Source organism: Amphimedon queenslandica, unplaced genomic scaffold, assembly GCF_000090795.2.
Source record: "Amphimedon queenslandica unplaced genomic scaffold, v1.1 AMPQUscaffold_13465, whole genome shotgun sequence".
NCBI classification, from domain to species: domain Eukaryota; kingdom Metazoa; phylum Porifera; class Demospongiae; order Haplosclerida; family Niphatidae; genus Amphimedon; species Amphimedon queenslandica.
The window spans coordinates 62,320-83,561 of NW_003546299.1; the positions used below are offsets into that span (position 1 = coordinate 62,320).

At 34.9% G+C, this 21,242-nt stretch overlaps 5 protein-coding genes across 5 annotated transcripts; 3 read left to right on the top strand and 2 right to left on the bottom strand.

The window, feature by feature from the left end:
- LOC105312221 (uncharacterized) lies at nucleotides 1–971 on the top strand. The gene is made up of 7 exons (XM_011404690.2): nucleotides 1–108; nucleotides 153–245; nucleotides 292–330; nucleotides 389–459; nucleotides 506–651; nucleotides 765–799; nucleotides 846–971. The coding sequence occupies exons 1-7, from the start codon at nucleotides 10–12 to the stop codon at nucleotides 873–875; spliced, it is 513 nt and encodes a 170-aa protein (XP_011402992.1). The 5' UTR covers nucleotides 1–9; the 3' UTR covers nucleotides 876–971.
- On the bottom strand, nucleotides 940–13,729 carry LOC109581046 (uncharacterized). Its single transcript, XM_019994782.1, has 37 exons — nucleotides 13,580–13,729; nucleotides 13,393–13,529; nucleotides 12,815–13,120; nucleotides 12,655–12,754; nucleotides 12,490–12,572; nucleotides 12,243–12,445; nucleotides 11,940–12,135; nucleotides 11,709–11,825; nucleotides 10,549–10,627; nucleotides 10,161–10,355; nucleotides 9,641–9,858; nucleotides 6,957–7,034; nucleotides 6,703–6,907; nucleotides 6,633–6,654; nucleotides 6,526–6,578; nucleotides 6,179–6,305; nucleotides 6,064–6,130; nucleotides 5,784–6,003; nucleotides 5,443–5,690; nucleotides 4,696–5,371; nucleotides 4,549–4,647; nucleotides 4,411–4,487; nucleotides 4,306–4,366; nucleotides 4,186–4,249; nucleotides 3,947–4,136; nucleotides 3,795–3,889; nucleotides 3,550–3,710; nucleotides 3,317–3,448; nucleotides 3,210–3,273; nucleotides 2,387–2,540; nucleotides 2,223–2,328; nucleotides 1,968–2,134; nucleotides 1,787–1,898; nucleotides 1,617–1,723; nucleotides 1,434–1,568; nucleotides 1,273–1,373; nucleotides 940–1,222 (listed from the first exon to the last, which is right to left on the bottom strand). The coding sequence occupies exons 1-37, from the start codon at nucleotides 13,716–13,718 to the stop codon at nucleotides 1,024–1,026; spliced, it is 5,493 nt and encodes a 1,830-aa protein (XP_019850341.1). The 5' UTR covers nucleotides 13,719–13,729; the 3' UTR covers nucleotides 940–1,023.
- Nucleotides 13,730–14,106: 377 nt separating this feature from the next.
- Nucleotides 14,107–17,585, top strand: LOC100641120 (adhesion G protein-coupled receptor L3-like). Its single transcript, XM_019994786.1, has 18 exons — nucleotides 14,107–14,388; nucleotides 14,443–14,538; nucleotides 14,586–14,680; nucleotides 14,920–15,111; nucleotides 15,155–15,335; nucleotides 15,388–15,549; nucleotides 15,600–15,663; nucleotides 15,712–15,841; nucleotides 15,888–15,958; nucleotides 16,010–16,285; nucleotides 16,357–16,468; nucleotides 16,516–16,736; nucleotides 16,779–16,845; nucleotides 16,901–17,028; nucleotides 17,079–17,205; nucleotides 17,254–17,295; nucleotides 17,341–17,409; nucleotides 17,462–17,585. The coding sequence occupies exons 1-18, from the start codon at nucleotides 14,142–14,144 to the stop codon at nucleotides 17,522–17,524; spliced, it is 2,343 nt and encodes a 780-aa protein (XP_019850345.1). The 5' UTR covers nucleotides 14,107–14,141; the 3' UTR covers nucleotides 17,525–17,585.
- A 244-nt stretch (nucleotides 17,586–17,829) lies between these two features.
- On the top strand, nucleotides 17,830–20,445 carry LOC100641247 (uncharacterized). The gene is made up of 7 exons (XM_019994787.1): nucleotides 17,830–19,572; nucleotides 19,620–19,666; nucleotides 19,759–19,836; nucleotides 19,886–19,952; nucleotides 20,004–20,063; nucleotides 20,132–20,191; nucleotides 20,297–20,445. Exon 1 carries the CDS (start codon nucleotides 17,841–17,843, stop codon nucleotides 19,392–19,394), a length of 1,554 nt encoding a protein of 517 aa, XP_019850346.1. The 5' UTR covers nucleotides 17,830–17,840; the 3' UTR covers nucleotides 19,395–19,572; nucleotides 19,620–19,666; nucleotides 19,759–19,836; nucleotides 19,886–19,952; nucleotides 20,004–20,063; nucleotides 20,132–20,191; nucleotides 20,297–20,445.
- Nucleotides 20,182–21,229, bottom strand: LOC105312222 (uncharacterized protein C17orf62 homolog). The gene is made up of 7 exons (XM_011404692.2): nucleotides 21,069–21,229; nucleotides 20,982–21,020; nucleotides 20,861–20,934; nucleotides 20,700–20,787; nucleotides 20,570–20,646; nucleotides 20,434–20,501; nucleotides 20,182–20,373 (listed from the first exon to the last, which is right to left on the bottom strand). Exons 1-7 carry the CDS (start codon nucleotides 21,169–21,171, stop codon nucleotides 20,250–20,252), a joined length of 573 nt encoding a protein of 190 aa, XP_011402994.1. The 5' UTR covers nucleotides 21,172–21,229; the 3' UTR covers nucleotides 20,182–20,249.
- Nucleotides 21,230–21,242: the final 13 nt, after the last annotated feature.

The window sequence follows — 21,242 nt, forward strand, 5'->3', positions numbered from 1 at the left end:
TAGTCATCAATGGCTGAACTACCTGATCAGGAAGAATCAGATGAAATTCATCCTAAACCCCTTCCTCTTAATAATAAAGAGTTATGGTTGATCTCTTTACCTTTTGAAGTATAAGATAATCATTATAGTCAATATATTATGTCTGTTAACAGATTGAGCCGAGGACTTTGTCTGGAAAAAAATTCCAACTGGGGTCTTCTTTAGTAAAAAGCAAATGCAAGAATCAAAAACTAAAGATAAATGATGTAAGAAATACATTGCATCAATACCTATTTTAAAATTATTTACTAGAAATCATTTCGCGTTGAAGTAATGCACCAGCCGTCAACGGTATGATAAAATCTATACCAAGTACTTGTGGTAACAGTTATATATACTTGTTATACAGAACAGTTCAAGTAAAGTGACTCCTATACTACCAGCAGGGAAATCAGGAAAACTTTCATTTCACAAAATAATGTGAATGAAATATGTCTGTCTGTTGCTGTAACAATTTATGCTTTAGGGGTGAGATTGTATTAAGAAGAGAACCAAAGATTAATGATCACGTCACAGCAATAGAGCCACCAGCAATGAAGAAACAAAAAATAGACGAAGACATAGATGAGCAATGGACACATTTAAAACAGAGATGGAAGCCATTTGGATGGAGTAAGAGATTTGCACCATAATGCTATAGAGATTAATAATAATTATAGTTGTCAGTATTAAAAATTTATGCTTGCACCTAGTCACCTATTACCATTGTGAATTGATTTTTATAGAAACACCATCAGTAAAAGGTACTGCAAAGGATAAAGTATGTTTCAGTATTTCTCACATGTCAAATTATCCTTCTACAATAGAAGAAAAAGAAAAGGACAAAAGCTGATTAAGATCTAAACTTATTTTTTTAATGTATCATTAATCTATCTGTGTCAATAAAGATTGTTTTAGTGATTCGCATATCATGATTATAAAGAATGAAAAAAATCAACAGTGATAAATAAAGCATGAGTAGGTTATGTAAATTGAAGAGTAGTACTATTGACTACTGAAACCATTCATTAAAGTTAACAGAAGTAGTGCTATCTCTTCCTTAATAAAAGGCGGAGGAGTAAGTCCAGTAGAAGTACATGATTTGCTGGGTTCCATGCTGTCAGTCTTGTCACTACTCTCTTCTCCCATTAAGAACTTTGAAGCTATTCTCACCAACAAACCAGCAGCTTCTTCTAAAGGCAATCTACAAAGATAATAATGAAGGCATCATTACTATTAAATATACTATCATACGATGTATGTATCCATGAAAGAAGATTCAAATTCCAGCAAGAGTCTTGCAAAGCACAGTCATTATCCACTATGCCACTCATGAGTCTATTAACTATCATTGACTAATGTACATACAACACAGAAGAGATTTGTAATATTAATAATGAAAACAGCTTTCATACTTTACTCCTTTCATCAAGTAATGGTGAGTTATACAGTGCCATTAGGTAAGAGAGAACAGAGTGTTTGCGGTAAATCTGATAGTCACTTGAACACTTTAAGCCATCACAAAGTAACTCAATAACCCAACTACGCTCCTAACAATGATAATCATACTAATGACACTATCATAGGTACAGTTATACTTCATCTTTAGTAGTGTGGACTAATGCCGAATATAAAGGAATGTCTTTGGAGTCGAGGAACGGTTTCTTGATCATGTAATCAGCAACCATAGGGAACATTGGCTCTTCTGTAGTTTACACAAAATAAATGTGCACTCATTGTAAACACTACTAAACAGAGATGCATTAACCTGTATGCACAAACAAGGATACTGCCTTGGCAAAGAATGATGATGTTAGAACTGATAGTCTAGCATTAACCTCAGGAACAGAATTACAGAGAATCTCCATTAAAGCCATTATCTGAAATAAATATGACAATAATATTGAGTGATATTTGCATTATAAAAACAAGGCGAGTGAATCTCTTACCAGAGATCTTTCGGTAAACCTATTACTGTTCATGAGATGATGATTAAAGAGTGAGAGGTTGTAATAGGCAGCTCTCCTCATGTGCTGGCATGTGGAGCTAGTGGCAGTGATAACAAATGACAGCAAACCTCTTTTAATGAACGACGAGCAGTTGAACACTGATGAGGCTAAATATAAGAGTAAGAATAGACAAGAGAGAATATTGAATTAAATATATGCATGTATACATAAGCTTGGTATAATGTATTCACTCACTTGAAGAGAGTAACACACTAAAGATGGGAAGGAGGAAGCAAGGATCATAAGCATATTCATTTATAGTGGCTGGCATTGATCCTGTATTTTGGTAAGGATTGACTGGCTACAGATGACCGTAAAAGGAGCAGAAAATAATGAAAATCCATTTATTAATCTTTTACTTGTAATGCTCTATCATAAGGAAATGACTGGATTGATTGGAGCATTCTCCTCTCGTTAAACATTGACAAAACTTCGTGATCAGTGGGTTTCTCCCAGTGGTTTCTTTCGTACAATTCGTGTAAGTGAAGAGCCCTTTCACCCCACAAGAATGGACTAATAAAGTAAAATAAGATTAAACGATAGTTTTAAAAAGGCATAATAGCATCAAAATATGTAATACACACTAAATACAGGGTCTTTGAGCAAATTTTGCTAAAAATGACTAGGAGAGAATTCTTCATTTTTATAATTTTTTCTGATACATAATATACATATACTTATGTTGCGTAGAAAGTTTGAGCTGATTCCGATCAAGTTTAGATTTTTTATGAATTTTTAAAGTTGCTCCAAAATCAAGCAAAAGTCCCTGTACTATAGTACATGATCTCAAGCCAAATTTTGCCAAAAATGACTAAGTGAGAATCCACCATTTTTATATTTTTTTCAGATACACATACATGTTCTTATGTCGTGTAGAAAGTTTGAGCTGATTCCGATCAAGTTTAGATTTTTTATGAATTTTTAAAGTTGCTAAAAATCAAGTCAATTTGTGACAATGGCAAATGGGTTTTTGCTTGTCACGGATTTCGTGACAATTGAACAAATGGGTTTTTGCTTGTCACGGATTTCGTGACAATTGAACAAATGGGTTTTTGCTTGTCATGGATTTCGTGACAATGGAACAAATGGGTTTTTGCTTGTCACGGATTTCGTGACAATGGAACTAATGGGTTTTTAATGGAATTTTGCTTGTCACAAAAATTGATAAATCTCACTACTCACATTTGACTTGATATAGATACCCCTAACTTCTCATAACACAACATCAAGTAAAGTATAGCCGTATCTATGAGCAAATGAACACTTGACAAACCAAGGGCATCATTTACCAGTAACACTGAGAGTCGCTGTATAATTACACACTAAAATATTCAACTGGCTATGAGTAAAAAGGTCAGGATGACCAGTGTTGTCTTCAATGATGTTGTCAGCAATAGCTACCAAGAGTTTAATTGTACCACCTACACAAGAAAAAGTAAAAGGAAACATTCATCTTCACTAATAATAGAACATCTTCAATAATAGAATTAAATAATCATATAAATGCATTTATTGTACTTACTATTAAGTGGTGCTCCAAGCTGTTGCAATGACCAAACAGTCTGATGTATAGAGGGGACACTAACAGCAGGTCTAGCTACATCTAGTTTTGACTTTATGTGAATGAATGAAAAGAGATAGCTTAATAACTCCATTACTAGCTCGTCAGACTTTCCATGCCTTCTATAATAAGAAAAAAATTATTGTCAAGAGATTAAGTTTTAAAAATAATAATTATTAAGCAAGTGCGATAATTGAAGTAATTACTCTATAAACTTAATGACAATCTTGTCCCAAAGATGAACAATTTCCGTGTATACATCAACAGTGGTTGTCAGCCAATCATCATCACTAGGCCCATTCTAAAATAAAAAGAAAAAATATTCAACTATTTATAATACACTACATACAATATGTACCTTCAATGCCATGGACAAAGCATTTGTAAGCAGAGATAACCTCTCCTCATAGTCTTTAGTAGAACTGGGTTTCCTCTTTAATATGTGTCTCAGCTCTTTCAGTAAACACTTGAGTAGGTCCAAAAACATTTCCCTGCCTAAGGAATGTCCAATATAAGGTAAGACGCAACCAATCACTTTGATGTGAAAACTACAAAAAAATAACATCAACAAAAATTATATAATTGATAAAGCTTCACTTTGGGACGTTAGTTGAAAACTTGACTAATATTCTATATAGCAACCTACAGAGATGCTTCTTTACTGTAAAAAAGAAAAAAACGAAGTTATGATACACAGACAGTCTGGCCATTACTAACCTTTGGGAGATATAGAGACACATAATTTAATAGATTCAAGACATGCATTAGCCAGTTCACCCTAACAGTAAAAAATAAAATGTGACCAGGCTTAAAACACCAAACCTCAGACTCGGTGCAATTTAAAACAATGTCTCTGAATATTGGAGCAATATTGGTGAATATGTGATAGAAAGAAAGTACTACATAAAAAGAATTGTAATAAAATAACTAGTAAAAATGAGTATTGCATGCATGTAATACCTTGATCATGGTTTCTTAATAAAACTACTTTTGAAAGATTAAGAAATTCCATCGAGACATCAACAGGCATTACTTTGTGGTGGAAGAGGTACATATGCACTATAAAGAATGGGAGAGAAATAGTTTAAAGATTATACCACCACATACCTGATGTACAAAAACTAACAAACTCATTGTTAATATCTTCAATGAAGCAAAACCTAGTTAGCACTGACATAATCTTCATTTTCTGTACTGAAACAGATCCAGAACAATACATCCATAATCTCTTGATAATATCCTTATTGAAATGCAAACAAGAGTTATCATCGCAAGGAAGAGATGCACTCAAATCGTTAAATAAAGAGCTGTTGTACTGAGACTGAGGACTAGTGGCTGATGCCTCTCTTAACTGATCAGCCAAAGGCAATAAAAGCTGCAAGCTTGATGATTTAAGATCTTGATCAATACAAGAATTAGAGGAAGCAACCGAATGTCCTTGAGTAAGAGTAGTGTCTAAGTCATCAGTCAATTCTTTACTATCCTGAGTATCAGTATGGAGTGTTCCATGGTGTTTAGTGCATGGTCTCTTACTGTGTTCAATGACTGACAATAGATAAGACAAGAATAACTCATCAATGAAGTCAGAATTGATGTCGATTGCCAAACAAGCGTAAGAGTTCAATACAAAGGAAGAGGATTCATCAGCACTAGTGGTCTTCAAATGTATGCTTGCAATGTCTGTTAAGTGAGAATTGATGAGGAACCTCAGCTTTCTGTTGCAATAAACACGAGAAATGAACTTTAAAAAATATTCAACACAAAACGTGGATACTTTTCGCATCTAAAAATGCAAAAGAAAGTCCATTATACACATACAGTACGAAATCTATTATTGTAGGCATTGGAACTCACTGATTTGCTTGAGGGATAAGTTGAGGCTAGCCTTACAAGTGATAGGAGTTGCTTGCTGATAAAAATAAACTGGGTAGAAGATTTAGGCTCAATTTTCAATTCTTTTTGACAAATAGGATTAGAAATGGGACTGTTCTTTAGTAAAGCCTTGATACTGCATGTAGTTGAACTGGTACACAGGCACTGCAACCATAGGATATTGCTTGTATGCCGTATGCCTAATTCCTTTTGTAAAAGCTCGTATATGCCTATAAAAAGTGTAATGATTAAAAGTACCCATAACAAAGAATTTAATTCAATAATAAGACACATTAAAAACACATATTATAGTTTTCCTTTACCAGGTGTAGTAGCAATAATGGGAAGAGAGAGAGGTATAACGGATAACAAAGAGACAGTGACAGACAAGAGAGGCGTGTCCTTCAACAGATTAACGAGTCCTTTGTCACCAGTAGACTCCACCAACTGTTGAAATACACACTCTCTCATTAAAACTTGATCAGATGATGCACCTTTTTTAAAGTACACCTTCTTATTGTACCATTTAAACTCAAGAGGATCCTACAAAGCAAAACAAAATTATACAAAAATCATTAAAAAATAATCATTCATATCACGTGCCTTTTCAGAATGACTTGACCACACCCACAAATGAGAGTGAAGCAATTGTAGGTAATTATGAATAGGACTATACAAGTACAAAAACGATAATAATATTAATAATGAAGGGGCTTACCCTTTTGTACTATACTGTAGTAAAGTATCTCTTAGTCTGTTCAGTACAGTATTTGCAGCTAATACTGGATCATATGATGAATGGACCAACTTCAGTATCATATCAGATAATAACAGCACCCTTGACACTGAGAAAAAAAACAAGAAAAAGTTTGTTGTTAGAAAAATAAATACATAAGGAATGAAGTACAATTGATCATACGTTTTAAGATCGTGACCTCAAATCAGATATTATATTTATAATGTCAACAATACAAGAGACATATTGCCTCTCATTTCTGGTTGTCGATCTTATTAAATCATCATTTTAGGTCAATCACAAAATAATAATAATAATAATTATTATACCTTTGGGTGCTCTGCCACAATTATCAATAAAAGAAAAAAGCAACGGACACAAACTAAATAAGTAAAAAAAAATTAAAAGAGACCCATCAGAACATAAAACAGTGTACCTGCTTGAACAATCCGTAACGCCTACATAAAATATACGTGATTAACAAACACATAAGTAAATTATCCTACTTTCATCGGATGTATCTTGCTTGGACCAATATTTCAGAGAAGACTGCTTTAATATTTCAGTAACAGAATGGACGATAAAATCAACTAACTCCTCCTTCTCATTATCCGAATATAGCACCAGTTTGTCAAGGTGAGTATCAATAATGTTAAATATCAGCAAGAGGTCGGATTTGTAATCCAGCAGACAAGGATTGGTCTGCATGCACTAGAAGGATCCAATGATAATGATAGCACTAATCCTTGACAAGTCTTACCTTTACAAATACATGAGAAGCCTCATCAAATAGTTCACTATCCTTTGATAATTGAAATAAAGATTTAATATCTGTCCCCTAGAGAAGAGATAAAAGGATACACATGCATAATTGAATGAGTAAATCAAAAGCCGCATATACCATAAATAATAAATAAAATTATCACAGCCTGACGGTGACACAGAAAATAGGATTCATATACACCAACACAATAATACAACAGAGAATTCATGACCACAACATATGTACAGATATAACTCTCAGCAGAGCAAAGCTAGCACTATAAATTTTTAATAGTTGGGAGACTAGCCTAAGAGAAACAAGATGACACTCTTCTTCAGACCAAGGCCAGTCCATGCTGCAACTATAGCTGCTGTGGTTGTCCTCGACATCATAAGCACTGCCCTCTCCTGGGTATATGTCTCATTCTACACTGAGAACATTCTACTCTCTTACACTGGAGCTGGGCTAGCTACGTTCCAGCTAGTCATTGTCCTAATATGGGGGCTAGCATACATCTATTGCTCAAGAGGGGCAAGGGACCAAGACTTGTGGCTGCTTGACGAAGATGACGAGATTCAACAAAGCAGATGTCAAAAGTGTTGTGGCTGTGTGGGATGGCACATGAAGATACACATAGTACCAGTAACAGCAGCAGTGATGTTAATGGGCTCTGCTGTACTGTTAGGGATTGGAGTAATAAATGGAATGAGTGATGATGATAATGATGATGATAATGACAAGGACAGCAAAGGAAAGGAGGAGACAGCCCTTTTGGCAGTGGGCATGCTCTGTCTGACAGGGATAAGTCTGATTGGATCTATATTGGTCTATTTCTTAGCTAAACACGCTGCAGCACAAACGCTCCAGAGATGGTGGGTGGCCCGGAAGAGAAGAAAGGAGAGGTTACAGAGGATGATAGAGCGCAAGGAGGAACAAGAGAAACTCCTTCAAAAAGAAACTTTCTACTCATTTTCATCTTAACGCAAACATTTATGCTTCTTTTTAAAACTTTTATTTCATCATTAAATAAAGTGATAAAATATAATAAAATTCCCTAGCATGTGAAAGGCATGCCCACAGTCCAGCCAGTAGTGAATTCATGAGGTATGAATATCAGCACTGATAATAAGAGCAACAAAGACACATTGTGTTCAATTCACAGACTGGCATAGGATGATGTGCAAGCTTGCAAGTAACACTGGATGGAGAGAGGATGAGTCCATTATTCATAGTAAAAGGCTATAGCCTAATCAATTTTAAGGGACTACATGTATCTTCTTGATGCTATAGAATAGACTTTAACTCCTCACACAAAAACACTATAAACAATAGGCCAAGTTAATAGAAAGCGATTCACAGGTAATAAAAAATATTAAGTGAAAACGAGTGAAACAAATGCATGGTCATTACATACACACTGGCCATGCACTCATAAGCATTTTACCAATGCTAAAGTAACATAGCTGTTACTAATGTATGCAAACAAAGATGTTTGTTTAACTTGACACCAATAACAATTTTAAATACAGTTTGAATATGTTTACTGTTAAAAGCAAGCATGATATCCCACACAGAATCACCACAAGTTCATGTCAGTGTCACATGTCAAATCACATGCCTATGAATATCATTAAAGCAATCCACACAAGATGGAGCCAAGAAGCATACTGACTCTCCTAGTTTACTACATATCAAGGATCTTGATCATCTTAGGACTCACCTCTACCTGTGCCCTGTTATACTATTTCAATAAAGACATTGGGCTAATCATACTCCTTGCTACGATTGTACTCGTGATTGCTTCATTGGGCTTCACAATTGGAAATATGATCTTTCTCAGTATCCTCTACATAAGAGAGAAGTCTCTAGATGAAGAAACGAGTAAGAAAGTCAGCTCAGTCCCTAGTCTAATCACTATTGAGATATTCCTACTGTTCATGATTGAAGTCCTTCATGCGCTACTCATTAATACTATAAAGGACAGCATGGCTCATTTCCATTGGAACTTCCCCATAGTGCTCTCTAGTGTCACCATTGTGCTCATACTACTAGGAATTACATTCATTTTCATGGCAATAGCTGCATATTTCTGTGATAGATCCACCACCACTAGAAGAGAAGCTATGACAGCTTACGCTCCTGATGAGGAATCATCTTTATTATCTCTCAGCTCAGCAGCCAGGTCTAGCAACATACAATAAACTGCCCTAATGACAATTGCGCAACTGTTATTCTCAAAGGATTAATTGTTTTTGTTAGCTGAACAAATTGTCTTTTATATTATATATACATGTCTTATTGTGTGCTTCTATTTAATTTCTTTTCTATTAATAATAATAATAATAATAATAATAATCATCATCATCATTAAATGCCTTTTCCTTTAGCTTTCCATCTTCAACCCAAAGCACACAACATATCAAATGGTCATTAACTTATCACAACTACCACCTCTTTAATTATCAAGTACAAATACATGCATATTCTATTACTATATGTGGCATGGAAAATCACCCTTCACTCTATAGACTTAAGATCACTTGTTTCAGATCACGCGCCACTATTATAAAGTGATGATTAATATCAACAGAAACAACATGCATAGGAGAAAAAGATACACAATATATGCAAAATTACACATGTACAACGCTTGCATATACTAACAATAAAAATACACAAACCTTCACTGAATTGCGAAGCATTTCCACTGGAGCATTCGATATAAGCCTCAATGTTTCAAGGACAGTCAAATCCCCCTTGCTATGCGGAAGTGGCATCAAGTCAGATAGTAATTTCATAACGTTGATCTGTGATTGAGCTAATATTGTAGGAACAAAGACTTGATAATGCTCTAGGACAGATGTGAGACTCTCAAGCAGGCTTGATGACCTCTTGAGCTCTACAGATAAGAAATAAATAAAGATATACATAAACAATAACATGGTTCAAATAAAGATAAGGAGCTTAGATCAAGAGCTTATAAAAAATTGCTATCATCATGCAACTAGAAAAAGGACAGTTCCAGGCTTCAGCCATGAATGGCTTCACTGAATCCACAACAACAGACCAAGGTAGACATGTGGCCAGTCAAAAAATGATAAGCAACCACATGATTAAAAAGGAAGAAACAGAATTATTATACATAATAATAATAAGACAGTTATGTACACATGATTCATAATATCAGTAGCGTGTATTTACTTTCATTCTTCATCATCACTACAGGCTCATCAGGTGGTATATTAGTATCCCCTGTTCTTTTAATGGCCGACTTATCGTTGGCGAGTTGTAGGGCCACATGACGAACACTCATTAGCGTCTTGACATTGGGTAGTCTGGAAAAGACAGCATCGCAGTATTGAAGCCACTTATCAGAATCAACTACTTTCCACTGATCTAATACATTAAAAAAAACTTTATGTAGCTAAAGAATAATTTTGAAAGTAAGTACTACAAACTAGTTTTGTTAAAGAGATAACTAAAAATATCATCATAATCTTCATGACGTTAAGCCATTGTAACTAAGGATACTTTCTGATGACAATATAAGCCCTCATATACTCTTGACTACAATGTGTACAATTCTTACATCCTCCGTAATGCGAGATTCTATCACAAACACGAGAGACCATTTTCAAACATTTTGATTTGACCAATAGACAAGGATTCTAAAAATAAAATTTTAAAAATAATTTTAAAAGTGACGCTTGTAAACTGGGTTTTAACTATCGTACAAAATAATAGAGCTCTCAGTGTAACTATGACAATTATCCAATCACTGATACAGTATAACGATTAATACAATCTCTGTAACTGTATTCATTAACTGTACATTGTTCATCATTGCTCTTGTATTGAAATGTATTGTGCATCATTATGTATTGATGTCCATTTTTATATTTTTTTCTTGACACATATACATGTACTTATGTTGTGTAGAAAGTTTTGAGCTAGTTCCGATCAAAATCAAATTTTTATGAATTTAAAAGTTGCTCAATAATCGAGCAAAAGTCCCTGTACTATAGTACAGGTCTTTGGCCAAATTTCATCAAAAATGACTAGGAGAGAATTCTCCATTTTTATAATTTTTTCTGATAAATACACATGTTTCTATGTTTGCGTAGAAAATTTGAGCTGACTTTGATCAAGTTTGAATTTTTTTATCAATTTTTAAAGTTGGTCCAAAATCGGACCAAAGTCCCTGTACTATAGTAAGGAGATTTGGGCCAAAAATCACCAAAAATAAAAAGTACAGAATGTTCCATTTTTATAATTTTTTCTTACACACATACATGTTCTTAGGTTGCGTAGAAAGTTTGAACTGGTTTCGATAAAATTTAGATTTTTTATAAATTTTTAAAAGTTGTGAACCAAAGTCATTGTAGTACAGAGACTCTGGCCAAATTTCGTCAAAAATGATAAGAGAATTCTCTATTCCATTACATTCTCTGATGCATATGCAATTATGCATGTTCTTTCATTGCACGGATTATCCAATCAAATTCAGGATTTTTACAGCAATAGGTTTAAATAATAATTGCAACGACCTCATAGGCACATACAACTGTATTTAATAAGAGGGAGAGAAAGAGCTCAGTGTAACTATGACAATTATCCAATCACTGATACAGTATAACGATTAATACAATCTCTGTAACTGTATTCATTAACTGTACATTGTTCATCATCGCTCTTATGTGTATTTACATTATAACTTATTAAAAGATGCAGCCAAAATAAAGGACAGACCTGAATCCCATTACTCAGTAGAGAGCGAGTGAGAACTGGAGGACAAACAAAAGACACAAAAGCATCAATTGAGATCGAAAAAGGCTTTAAGTCAAGTGGATATAAAATACCCAGTAACTGAAAAAGAGAGAGATAGAGAAAACACAAATGAGATGAATTACAAATTAAAAATAATCAATCATTACTGGACAAACAACACTGTCCATGTACGTGTATAAAACATGCACTCACTGAATTGACTACTTTGATTTGATTCAGCCACTTTAAAGTTGGTTTAGGGTCCAGCTCCAGTGGAGCAGCAGTGAAGAAAGGATACCAAAGATCAGGAGACTCTGATATTATTCTATACAAGATAATATGGACCTTTGGCTCATTTAAACAAGACAACAGTGACAGGCCCAGCTGAAGCAATACAGGGTTATTCGTCCTAAAATAGTTCAAAAATAAAATGTTATCTTGCAGAAATGTAACTAACAAAATATATAATATTATGCTAGGTATAAGTACAAAAAAATTATGACAATCTTTCCTAACTTGTAAAGATTTTGAAAGACACTTGCTGATGGAAATGCAACACCGAAACTTGAGTCGCAGAGACCAAAACATATATCGAGTATAATCGTTTTCACGGATTCATCTTGATCCTCTTTCTGCAGGAGTTGGACAATTCTCTTAATATTGGTCCTGTCAAAAAGTAACAGTTTATCCTTCTTGGCAATGTTTGTCCTCATTAAAACCTAAGACATTACAATAATAACAAAATGTTGAACTAAGTAAGCACTTTATCGTAGAGGGTCTGAAGAAAAAGTCCGACAATACTTGGAGGATCACTGGACAGTTTACGAAATATGATAGGCAAAAGTTCTAAAATATAAAGGAGAGAATAGACAAACAAGGAAAAGAGAAAAGGAGAATGATGTAAAATGACATAATAATACAAACATACTCTTTAATGATAGTATTTTAGCTATGACTCTGACATCGCTAACGACAAGGAAGGACAATGCAAACTTGATGAAACAAACTCTCACGGAATCCCCATCTTTCTAAATAATAATAATAATATCAAAAATACATATTACATATCAACATGCACAACTCCTCACTTGGAATTCTTTATCACGCTCAACCAATCCAACAAGACGTGCAGAACCAAAATTAAAAGTGTCTAAAATCTCCAAAACAGACTCCTTCCCTTGCATAACAGACACAGTGAGAAGTTTGAGGGCGGTAGCTGAGAGCTTGTCCGGCTTGTTGCTTGAGAGCGAATTGTTGATAGTATACATGTGCTCCTGGAGGAGTGTTGTAACCAATCTCCTTCCTAATGATGAGTAGCTTGCCCTAGCAGGAGGCAGCTTATCAGATGCAGTGAAGAATAGCACATGCTCCAGTAATAAGTAACACAACAAGATCTAAAAAGATAAGAGACAGACACTATGATAACAGATTGGGTAACAATGGAGACGCCATGTCTACATGTATATGTACATGCAGACATGTATATCTACATGTGCAAGGACTACAAGCCCCATATATGGAGTTGAACATAATAACCGAACAAGCAAAAATCATGGCTATGATGGTAATCATCATTTCAAGAAATGAAGGTAAAAAGATCAAAATGATGTAACGCTACAACTTGTGGAGTGCATATAAATTAAGGTTCACAATGTTACAGACTTACATTGTCTTGATCATGAAGTTTAGTTGATAGCTGCATTAAGAGGAAGACATGACTACAGTCGGGATGAGCACCTAAATAGCTTGTTAATAAGTCACTATTACTGCCTTCAGTGATTTCCTTGAAGAGATACACTAAACCTAAAAACACAAATAATTATAATTTTTTGAACAGTAAAAAGCAACCATACCGGCTGCTACAGTGTCCTCTTTGCTAAGTAGCTTTGTGAGTTTGTCCATTGGAAGCTCCGTAGTTATGGCCTTCCGTTTCTTTCTTGGTTTCTGATCTAAAAGGGACAAGTCTTCTCCTTCTCGCTTCAGTGACGCCATGCTGGACAACGTGATGTGACTACTGAGCATGCGCAATAGATTATGGGAGTGTCTTGTGTAATGTGTTGCACCCACGCAATTGATTACTATTTTTATAATGACATTAATGAGTCAGGTGAGAAACATCAGTTCCAATTACTCTCATATTTCCAGTCATATGTTTGTAGAGTGATGTGAGCTTTGTGACTGATTATAATCACCTAATGGCAGCAGTCTAGACCACCAACCCATGCTTATGCATTTGTAAGTCAGTGGTAAATCTTTAGCTTTTAAAAAACTTTCTTGCAAAATAGCAAGTAGCTATGGACTATTAAAATTAAAGCCTGTGCATAGAATATACAAACAAAACACGCCTTCACTTTGTATTACAAAAGGGCGTGACATGCAATGAATAATTGCATTTTTGCAAATTGCCCTTGCAAAATGGCTCAAGTACAAGCTGGAGTTAGATCTATGATAATGCTACTCCTAGTGCTGGTTACTGTCTTTTCAGTGTCTGGTCAGCCAAGTTCACCAGCCAAAAAGCCTTCAACGTCGGTGGTAACTAATTCTACAGCAGTTGAGCCTACAGCAGTCCAAACATCTCCAGCTCCAACTTCATCATCATCATATTTTGTTGAAACCTCAACATTCTTTCTATCATCCACTCCTACTGGCACTCCTGCTCCAGGTAAGATTAAATTCGTCAGTTACACTATCGAGCAAAGCGGTAATTGTTTTTTAGAATGTCCTAGTCAAATGGATCCAATTTGGAGATTGCCTTGGCCTAGGACAGCTCGAAACACTACTGCAGTCATTCCTTGTCCACCACACTTACATGGTACTAGATCTATTCCTTGAAATTTTATTAAAGTAATTACATATAAGGTCATGCTCGAAGACGTTGCACTATTTTTGGTTTCTGGAAACTACCAAATGTGAGTAATTGTTATGGCGGCAGCATTGGGAATGTTGGGTTACAGGTAAGCAGAACGCATACCGGTATCTAATTTCTATCAATCTACACTAATACATTAAATAAAGTATGATCTTTGCACTAATAGCTTTACTCATATTGCTGTTGTTTTGACTGAATTATTTCCTAAAGTGTGCATTAAATGAGCCCTCATTCATTATAATTATACATCTATGCATCTTCTACAACATACATAATACAGGCAGTTAGCTTTTATCTTTTTGATCATTACGATTGTGATTTTAGGCTGGTAGCTTTTTTGGCAATAACAACCAGACTGATGTTGATGGTGCTTTATACTTGGTTAACCAATTGAACAACTTGACACGGCCAAGGATGCCAATTCCTCCTGATGAACTAAACACACTCAATTATGTTGTTGGGCAAACAGTAGCTTTACTGAGGCGGCAAGGAGGCCCAGGAGCAAGCCAAGCAATGGTAATCAATACTTTAAAATAATGTCTATAAATGCATGTAATAGGATTTGTTTGATGCATTTAATAATGTACTTGATCGTAATAATTCAGCTGGATGGCGGGAATTACAGCAGTCTCAGTCAAGCAGTGAAGAATTGCTAAGCAATGCTGAGGAGTATGCTTTATACATAGCATCAACTATTAATGGAACTGATGATACGACTGTATTTTCAGCAGAAAATTTAGGTATTAATCAAAATATTATACATAGTAGATACTGATTAATGTTTAATCATAGTTTTACGTGCAAGGAAATTTTCCAGAAGTCGTTTCAAAAAGTTCTCTAATAGCAGATTTCCTAACAAATCTGATTTAGTAAATTCTTCAGTATCTGATATAACCAACAGCATAACGATACCAGCTGATTATTTAGAAGCAAGAGCTAACGATTCCGATGATGGTCAGTACAAAATTTAGTCATTCAATCCACAATCTAAAATGTATTATTAGGTGATGTTAGTGTAGCTTATATGCTCTTTCCGTCAATACAAGATTTTTTACCGAGTGATGAAAAGTTAGTCCAAATGATGGTACATACTTTTTGTTATACTCCGGATTGTAGCTATAGCATTCCAAGTGTAGTACTGTCAGCTCAAGTCATTACTTCTGATGAAGATCTAACTGGAGATATAGAGACAGAATCTGTGCTATTGGAGTCACCCATCGAGATCACCTTTTCATTGGATTTGGATGTATGTTACAAATAAATGTACTCACAAATTAATTTTTCTCTTGAAGATTGATTACAATGAAGACAATGAATCTTTAGTTTTTAATTGTGTCTATTGGAACTTCTCATCAGATTTCAAGTAAATAAATGATTTTGATGCTAATAGCTGTTTTGATACAATTATATGCAGTACTACAGCAAGCAGTAGATGGGAGTCAGAAGGTATAGACACTTCGTTTGCAAATGAATCATTTGTCAGGTGCTTGAGTTCTCATTTGACTAATTTTGCTGTGTTAGTGAGTGTTGTTGATAAAGAAAGTACCACAACTATTGTTACTAATGGGACTGATGCTACTGAAACTCCAACTGAACTAGAAGATCATCTTTTATCAGTATTTTCATACATTGGGTGCTCTGTTTCAATCATGTGTCTTCTAGCAACCATTGTTTGTTTACTGACACTAAAGTAGGAATTTATTATTATTATTATTATTATTATTATTATTATTGTTATTAATTGTCATACTTCCATAATAGGAAAGGTTTATTTGAAAAGCCAGTCAATTTTATACACCTGAACCTCTCAATAGCATTACTATTAGCACTAATCCTGTTTGTTGGTGGAGTTGAAACAGCAGTGAATATACCAGTAAGATGTTAATTTATTTTCATTTAATGATTCACTGATATGTATAGGAACTATGTAAAACGATAGCTGTTCTTGCACATTACTTCTTTCTCTCTGCATTCTCATGGATGCTTTGTGAAGCAATTATGCTCTACTTACTTCTTGTGGTTGTTTTCAGTCGACTTATCAAGATGTGGTACATATTTCTTATACTGGGATGGGGATTACCAATAATACCAGTTGCTGTTACGCTTGGAGTGAGATTTGATGAATACACATCAGAACATCTGTAAGATTGTATTAATCAATTACAATATTTAACACTGTATAGTTGTTGGCTTAATACAAAGCATGGTATCATATGGAGTTTTGTGGGACCAATTCTAGCAGTAATCTGTGTACGTTGATGCATCCTGTATTGATGTTGCTTTATAATGATTGTTATTGTTACAGATTAATACTGTTATCCTGGTAATTGTTCTTGTTCAAATAGCAAGATCAATGCATGCTAAGAAACGTAGAAAAACAATAACTAAAAGATTTAATAATGAACCAGAGAAGAAAAATCACTCTGAAGCATTGTATGTTTTATTATTTTACTATTGCATAATTGTTATTATAATTTGTATAGTAAAATTGCAAAAGGAATGATAGTTCTTTTACCTTTGCTTGGTTCAACGTGGATCATTGGAATATTCTTTGTCAGTGAAAATACTACAGTATTTGCATGGCTTTTTGTGATATTTAATTCTCTTCAAGTTAGTAATGTACAGTCTGCATTAGTAATGTTAGAGTTATTTTGATAGGGAGCATTCATCTTTTTCTTTCATGTTGCAAGTGGGCCATTGGTAAGATAATGTTAACTATCTCTATTGTGTGATTACTGTGAGCAGGTATGGGGTAGGATTCAGAAAAGACTCAAACAGAAAAAGAGAGAAAGAGAGTCCTCCATGTATACAACTGTAAGACACACTGTGTACTGAGTGCTGTGCTATGAATCTCTTGTTTTTGTAGAAGACACATTTACCTACCAAAGTCTCTACTATGAGTATGACAACAGAAAACACTGTATTGTAAATTTCATTTTATTTCATGCTGTTGTATTGTATTTTTATTCCCTTCACAATTTTAACAAATACAATATTTATTCCATGGACATGTATGCATAAGGGGATAAAGTCTATGATAATGTTGCAACAAGGTTTGTCACTGCAACTGCTACTTGTCATAGTATACTGTCCTTTCGGTGTTTGGTTAGCTTTCCTCCACACCACCAATTTCAAGCTAATCTGTGTAAATCTGTGTTTGTTGATGAACCCTGTTTCATCAGCAGTGGTAATTCAACAGTGGGGCGTGTCACGTGTGCTATTTTAACCCCGCCCTTAAGTTAAAAATGACAGACGAAAAAGAGAAGGTCAAAAGATTAAGACGAATACTTTGCTCTGTTCTCGAGAGTAAACAGGCTGATCTTCGGGAAATACTTCAGCATGGATATCTCACTAACTTTTCTGAACTCATGCTTTCCGCTAAACTTATCAATAAAGAGGTTAACAGCAAGCCCGATTTTGCCAACATCATCGGCTCGTATATAGCCCTTATGAAGTGGAAGGAAACTCAGGATCAGCTTGAAAGCCATTGCTATATATTCCTTGAAGTTCTAAATAGCCTTAGCTTGGATGTGGTGGCACGAACAATAAAGGATGCCTGGAGATGTGAGGTTTGTAGTGAGCTTGGCATTACAATATTATTGGAAAAGCCTTTACAAGTCAACCAAGACATACAGCATGCACCTGTTTATGCACCTTTCTATTGGGTATCATCTGCTCAACTCCCTGCCCTCAGACAGCAATACTATCCTGTACAACCACCTAAGACATCGCTAGAATTAGAAAAAAACTTGAGACGTAATTCAGAATTATCTGAGAGACTTACGTCAAAAGTCGCACAAAATCAAAGAACACAGTCCAGTAACAGCCTAGCTGAAACATGGTCTCAAGAACTTCACCAGCGTCAGCCCCCATCACCACCTGACGATTATACTTCTTTTGAAACTACTCAAACCTCTGAAATTGGTGTCAACAATGATACATGGCTTACGCCACAGAACCCAGCTCTTTGTGGTTTGAAAATGGTCGCTCCTAATAGTATTGAAAATAATATTATACAACGTACTGATCCAGTGCCATTGGTCAGAGGAGGAGGAGGATCAACTTCTGATCAGTATAATTACTCTGAAGTTATTCCAGGGTCTGACATTATACCACCACCTCCTTCCATGTATTATGGTGCAACTTTTCCATCTCGTTCGTCTACCAATGACACAGCCACTCCTCTTGTTGTTGATAACTCACCACACCCACTATCAACTAACCCAGTTCAATCTAGACCGGTACGTCTTTCCCTTACTCATGGAAAATCACACCCACCTTCTCCAGCAGTTAATAGAGGCATAACCGCATCACCTTCCTCAGGACAAAGTATTAGTTCACAAGGACAAAGGTTCCCTTATCTAGCTACTGATAGCTCTTCTCCACTCAATCCAGAGGTCAGGCGGTCATCTATACAGCAAGAAATATCAAGGCCATATTCACAGGAAGATAAAGAGGACAAAGGAGGGAATGTTGAAATGGTTTCAGGGAGCTCAAAGAGTACAAGTACTATTAAAACATCTGACGTTGCTAGTAGTAAGCTATCTTGTGCTCGTTGTATTGAGCATATTCAAGAGATTAGTGAAAGAGATAAGCGTATAGCTACACTGGAAGAGAAGACATCACTACTATTAGAAATGAAAAGGGAGAAATGTACTCAGTTGCTCGAGATAAAGGTAGCTTTTGCTGTTTTATTTGTTATTCTTATTGTTGTCATTGCTTTTCTTGCTGTTGTATTGACAATGAGCATGTTTCCTCATCCTCCACCTCCTCCTCCTAATTTTTATTCCTGTCTCTAGCACCAAATGGTAAACAGTCATAATTTTTTCTATTTCTGTATTTTTTGTATTTATGTATTTTTTAAATAAAGATATCAAAATTCAAAAAGCTTGATAGACTAGATAGCCCCTCCCACCAGCATGGCTGCCTTGTTGTGTAGAGTGAAAAGAACTTCAGTCAGCTTCTCAAAGAATTTAAGTTTGTTTTTGCCTAATATGTGTATGTTATTATTATCAATATTACAGAGCTACTAGTAAACAACAGGCTCTATGCTCTCAGTCGAAGCAACACGGTACGGGTAGATCTTTAACATTGCAGATAAAAATGTTTCTAATTATTTATAGAATTTAAATACCAGGCCTTGATCTATGTATATTTTTGTAGGATGCATATATAAGTAATGGAGTTAATGATTGTCCAAAAAGTTGTCTTTGTTCAAACGGGATTCTCATCGATTACAAAGTGTGTCAAACTTAAAATTCTGACATTGAATTATTTTATGTATTTTTAGAATGTCCAGCTCCTATCACAGTTTGTTTCGTCACAGACCGGAATGATGTATCCCAGAACATACACTAGTAGATATAATCACGCTTATTGTATCATTGACCATCATATGATATTTTTAGAGATTTGTATGAAAAAACAAAAACAATTGGCAAGGGCTATCAAAAGATCACGGACAATGGGTAAGAGAATTTTTTAACTGTAGCAAAATTGGCTTCAAAGCAATCCCTAATTTTCTTTGTTATTTTAGGTTTTATGCCATACACATACAAAATACCAGAGTATTTAAATGATCCAAAATTATTCTGAGGTCAGCTATTGATACAAAGCATTACAAAAAGAATCATCATGTATGTCATGTATTTTTATTAGTTGGTCTTTTTTGATGTTTTGTCATTGTTATCTTCCTCGACAGGCTCCTCCTCCTGTTCAAAAGGTGATGGAGCTAGTTGTAGAAACTCATTGATCTTGTTTGCTATGTCTTTATGTAATCTGTAAATAAATAAAAGGGAGTATCGTATCGTTATTTATTAATCGTTTTATAATACTAACTGCTTGTTTCCATAAGTAGCTGATCCTGTGATTGAGAGAGTCAGGCCAGTAATGTACAATAAAATTACCTGAAGAAGAATAATTATAGAAATTAGAAATTAGTATTAGGTATTAATTAGACATGAGAGTACTTTACCTGATGAGCAGTTCCTAAAAAATTTGGTTTAGTACTTTCTGTTGTTACTGCAATGACTTCATCCAGTTGTGACACAACTATTGGGAAATTATGTGGCTCAACAACACGTAAACCTTTTCATTATTATTACTTCTCTTGTTGTAGCCGATTGTAAATCTTTGCAAGAATCTAGCACCCATCATTGTGACGGTACCATTTTCTTTGTTAAAAATACATTCCTGTAATGTACATAATGTTAAGCATTACATAGCGTTTATTGTTATCATTTATATGGGGGTGTGTTGTTCATACCTCGTACTTTTCAGTAGCCAGATAACAGAACCACAGTCCCAAAATATAACACAGGTACCCAAGATAAGGATATTCTACATTATTAACAAAATTATTAATGAGAAAATATATAGTCACCTACGTGCTTGGGTTGAGAGTAAATGTACGATCCCCCAAAGGACTATGAATATTAATCAAAATTTTCAGTTTATGTTGCTTTAGAGCTTACTAGTGAATAAAAGCAGTGACCTCCACGTCGGGTTTCTTCTTAAATGAAGTATCTTGTCATTTTCTTGTTGGACAAACATGTAATAGTTACTGAAGAACCCCATTTCATTAGTGCTGCTGCAGGAAGTTGAGGTTTTAGGTGTGGTCCTGTTGCTGTTTAGGCGTGGCTGCAGAT

Bases quoted from the DNA above. Each gene is read 5' to 3' on its own strand.
- LOC105312222 (XM_011404692.2), bottom strand. From the start codon at position 21,171: ATGGGGTTCTTCAGTAACTATTACATGTTTGTCCAACAAGAAAATGAC. The intron at 21,021-21,068 runs GTAAGCTCTAAA...TAATATTCATAG, and splicing joins GTCACTGCTTTTATTCACTA to TCCTTTGGGGGATCGTACAT. The intron at 20,502-20,569 runs GTAAAGTACTCT...ATTCTTCTTCAG, and splicing joins TTTTAGGAACTGCTCATCAG to GTAATTTTATTGTACATTAC.
- LOC100641120 (XM_019994786.1), top strand. From the start codon at position 14,142: ATGGCTCAAGTACAAGCTGGAGTTAGATCTATGATAATGCTACTCCTA. The intron at 14,389-14,442 runs GTAAGATTAAAT...ATTGTTTTTTAG, and splicing joins TACTGGCACTCCTGCTCCAG to AATGTCCTAGTCAAATGGAT. The intron at 15,842-15,887 runs GTATGTTACAAA...TTTCTCTTGAAG, and splicing joins CCTTTTCATTGGATTTGGAT to ATTGATTACAATGAAGACAA.
- LOC105312221 (XM_011404690.2), top strand. From the start codon at position 10: ATGGCTGAACTACCTGATCAGGAAGAATCAGATGAAATTCATCCTAAA. The intron at 109-152 runs GTATAAGATAAT...GTCTGTTAACAG, and splicing joins TGATCTCTTTACCTTTTGAA to ATTGAGCCGAGGACTTTGTC. The intron at 331-388 runs GTATGATAAAAT...CTTGTTATACAG, and splicing joins TAATGCACCAGCCGTCAACG to AACAGTTCAAGTAAAGTGAC.
- LOC109581046 (XM_019994782.1), bottom strand. From the start codon at position 13,718: ATGGCGTCACTGAAGCGAGAAGGAGAAGACTTGTCCCTTTTAGATCAG. The intron at 6,579-6,632 runs GTACACTGTTTT...TTACTTATTTAG, and splicing joins GTTACGGATTGTTCAAGCAG to TTTGTGTCCGTTGCTTTTTT. The intron at 3,890-3,946 runs GTACATATTGTA...TTTTTATTTTAG, and splicing joins CTTTGTCCATGGCATTGAAG to AATGGGCCTAGTGATGATGA.
- LOC100641247 (XM_019994787.1), top strand. From the start codon at position 17,841: ATGACAGACGAAAAAGAGAAGGTCAAAAGATTAAGACGAATACTTTGC.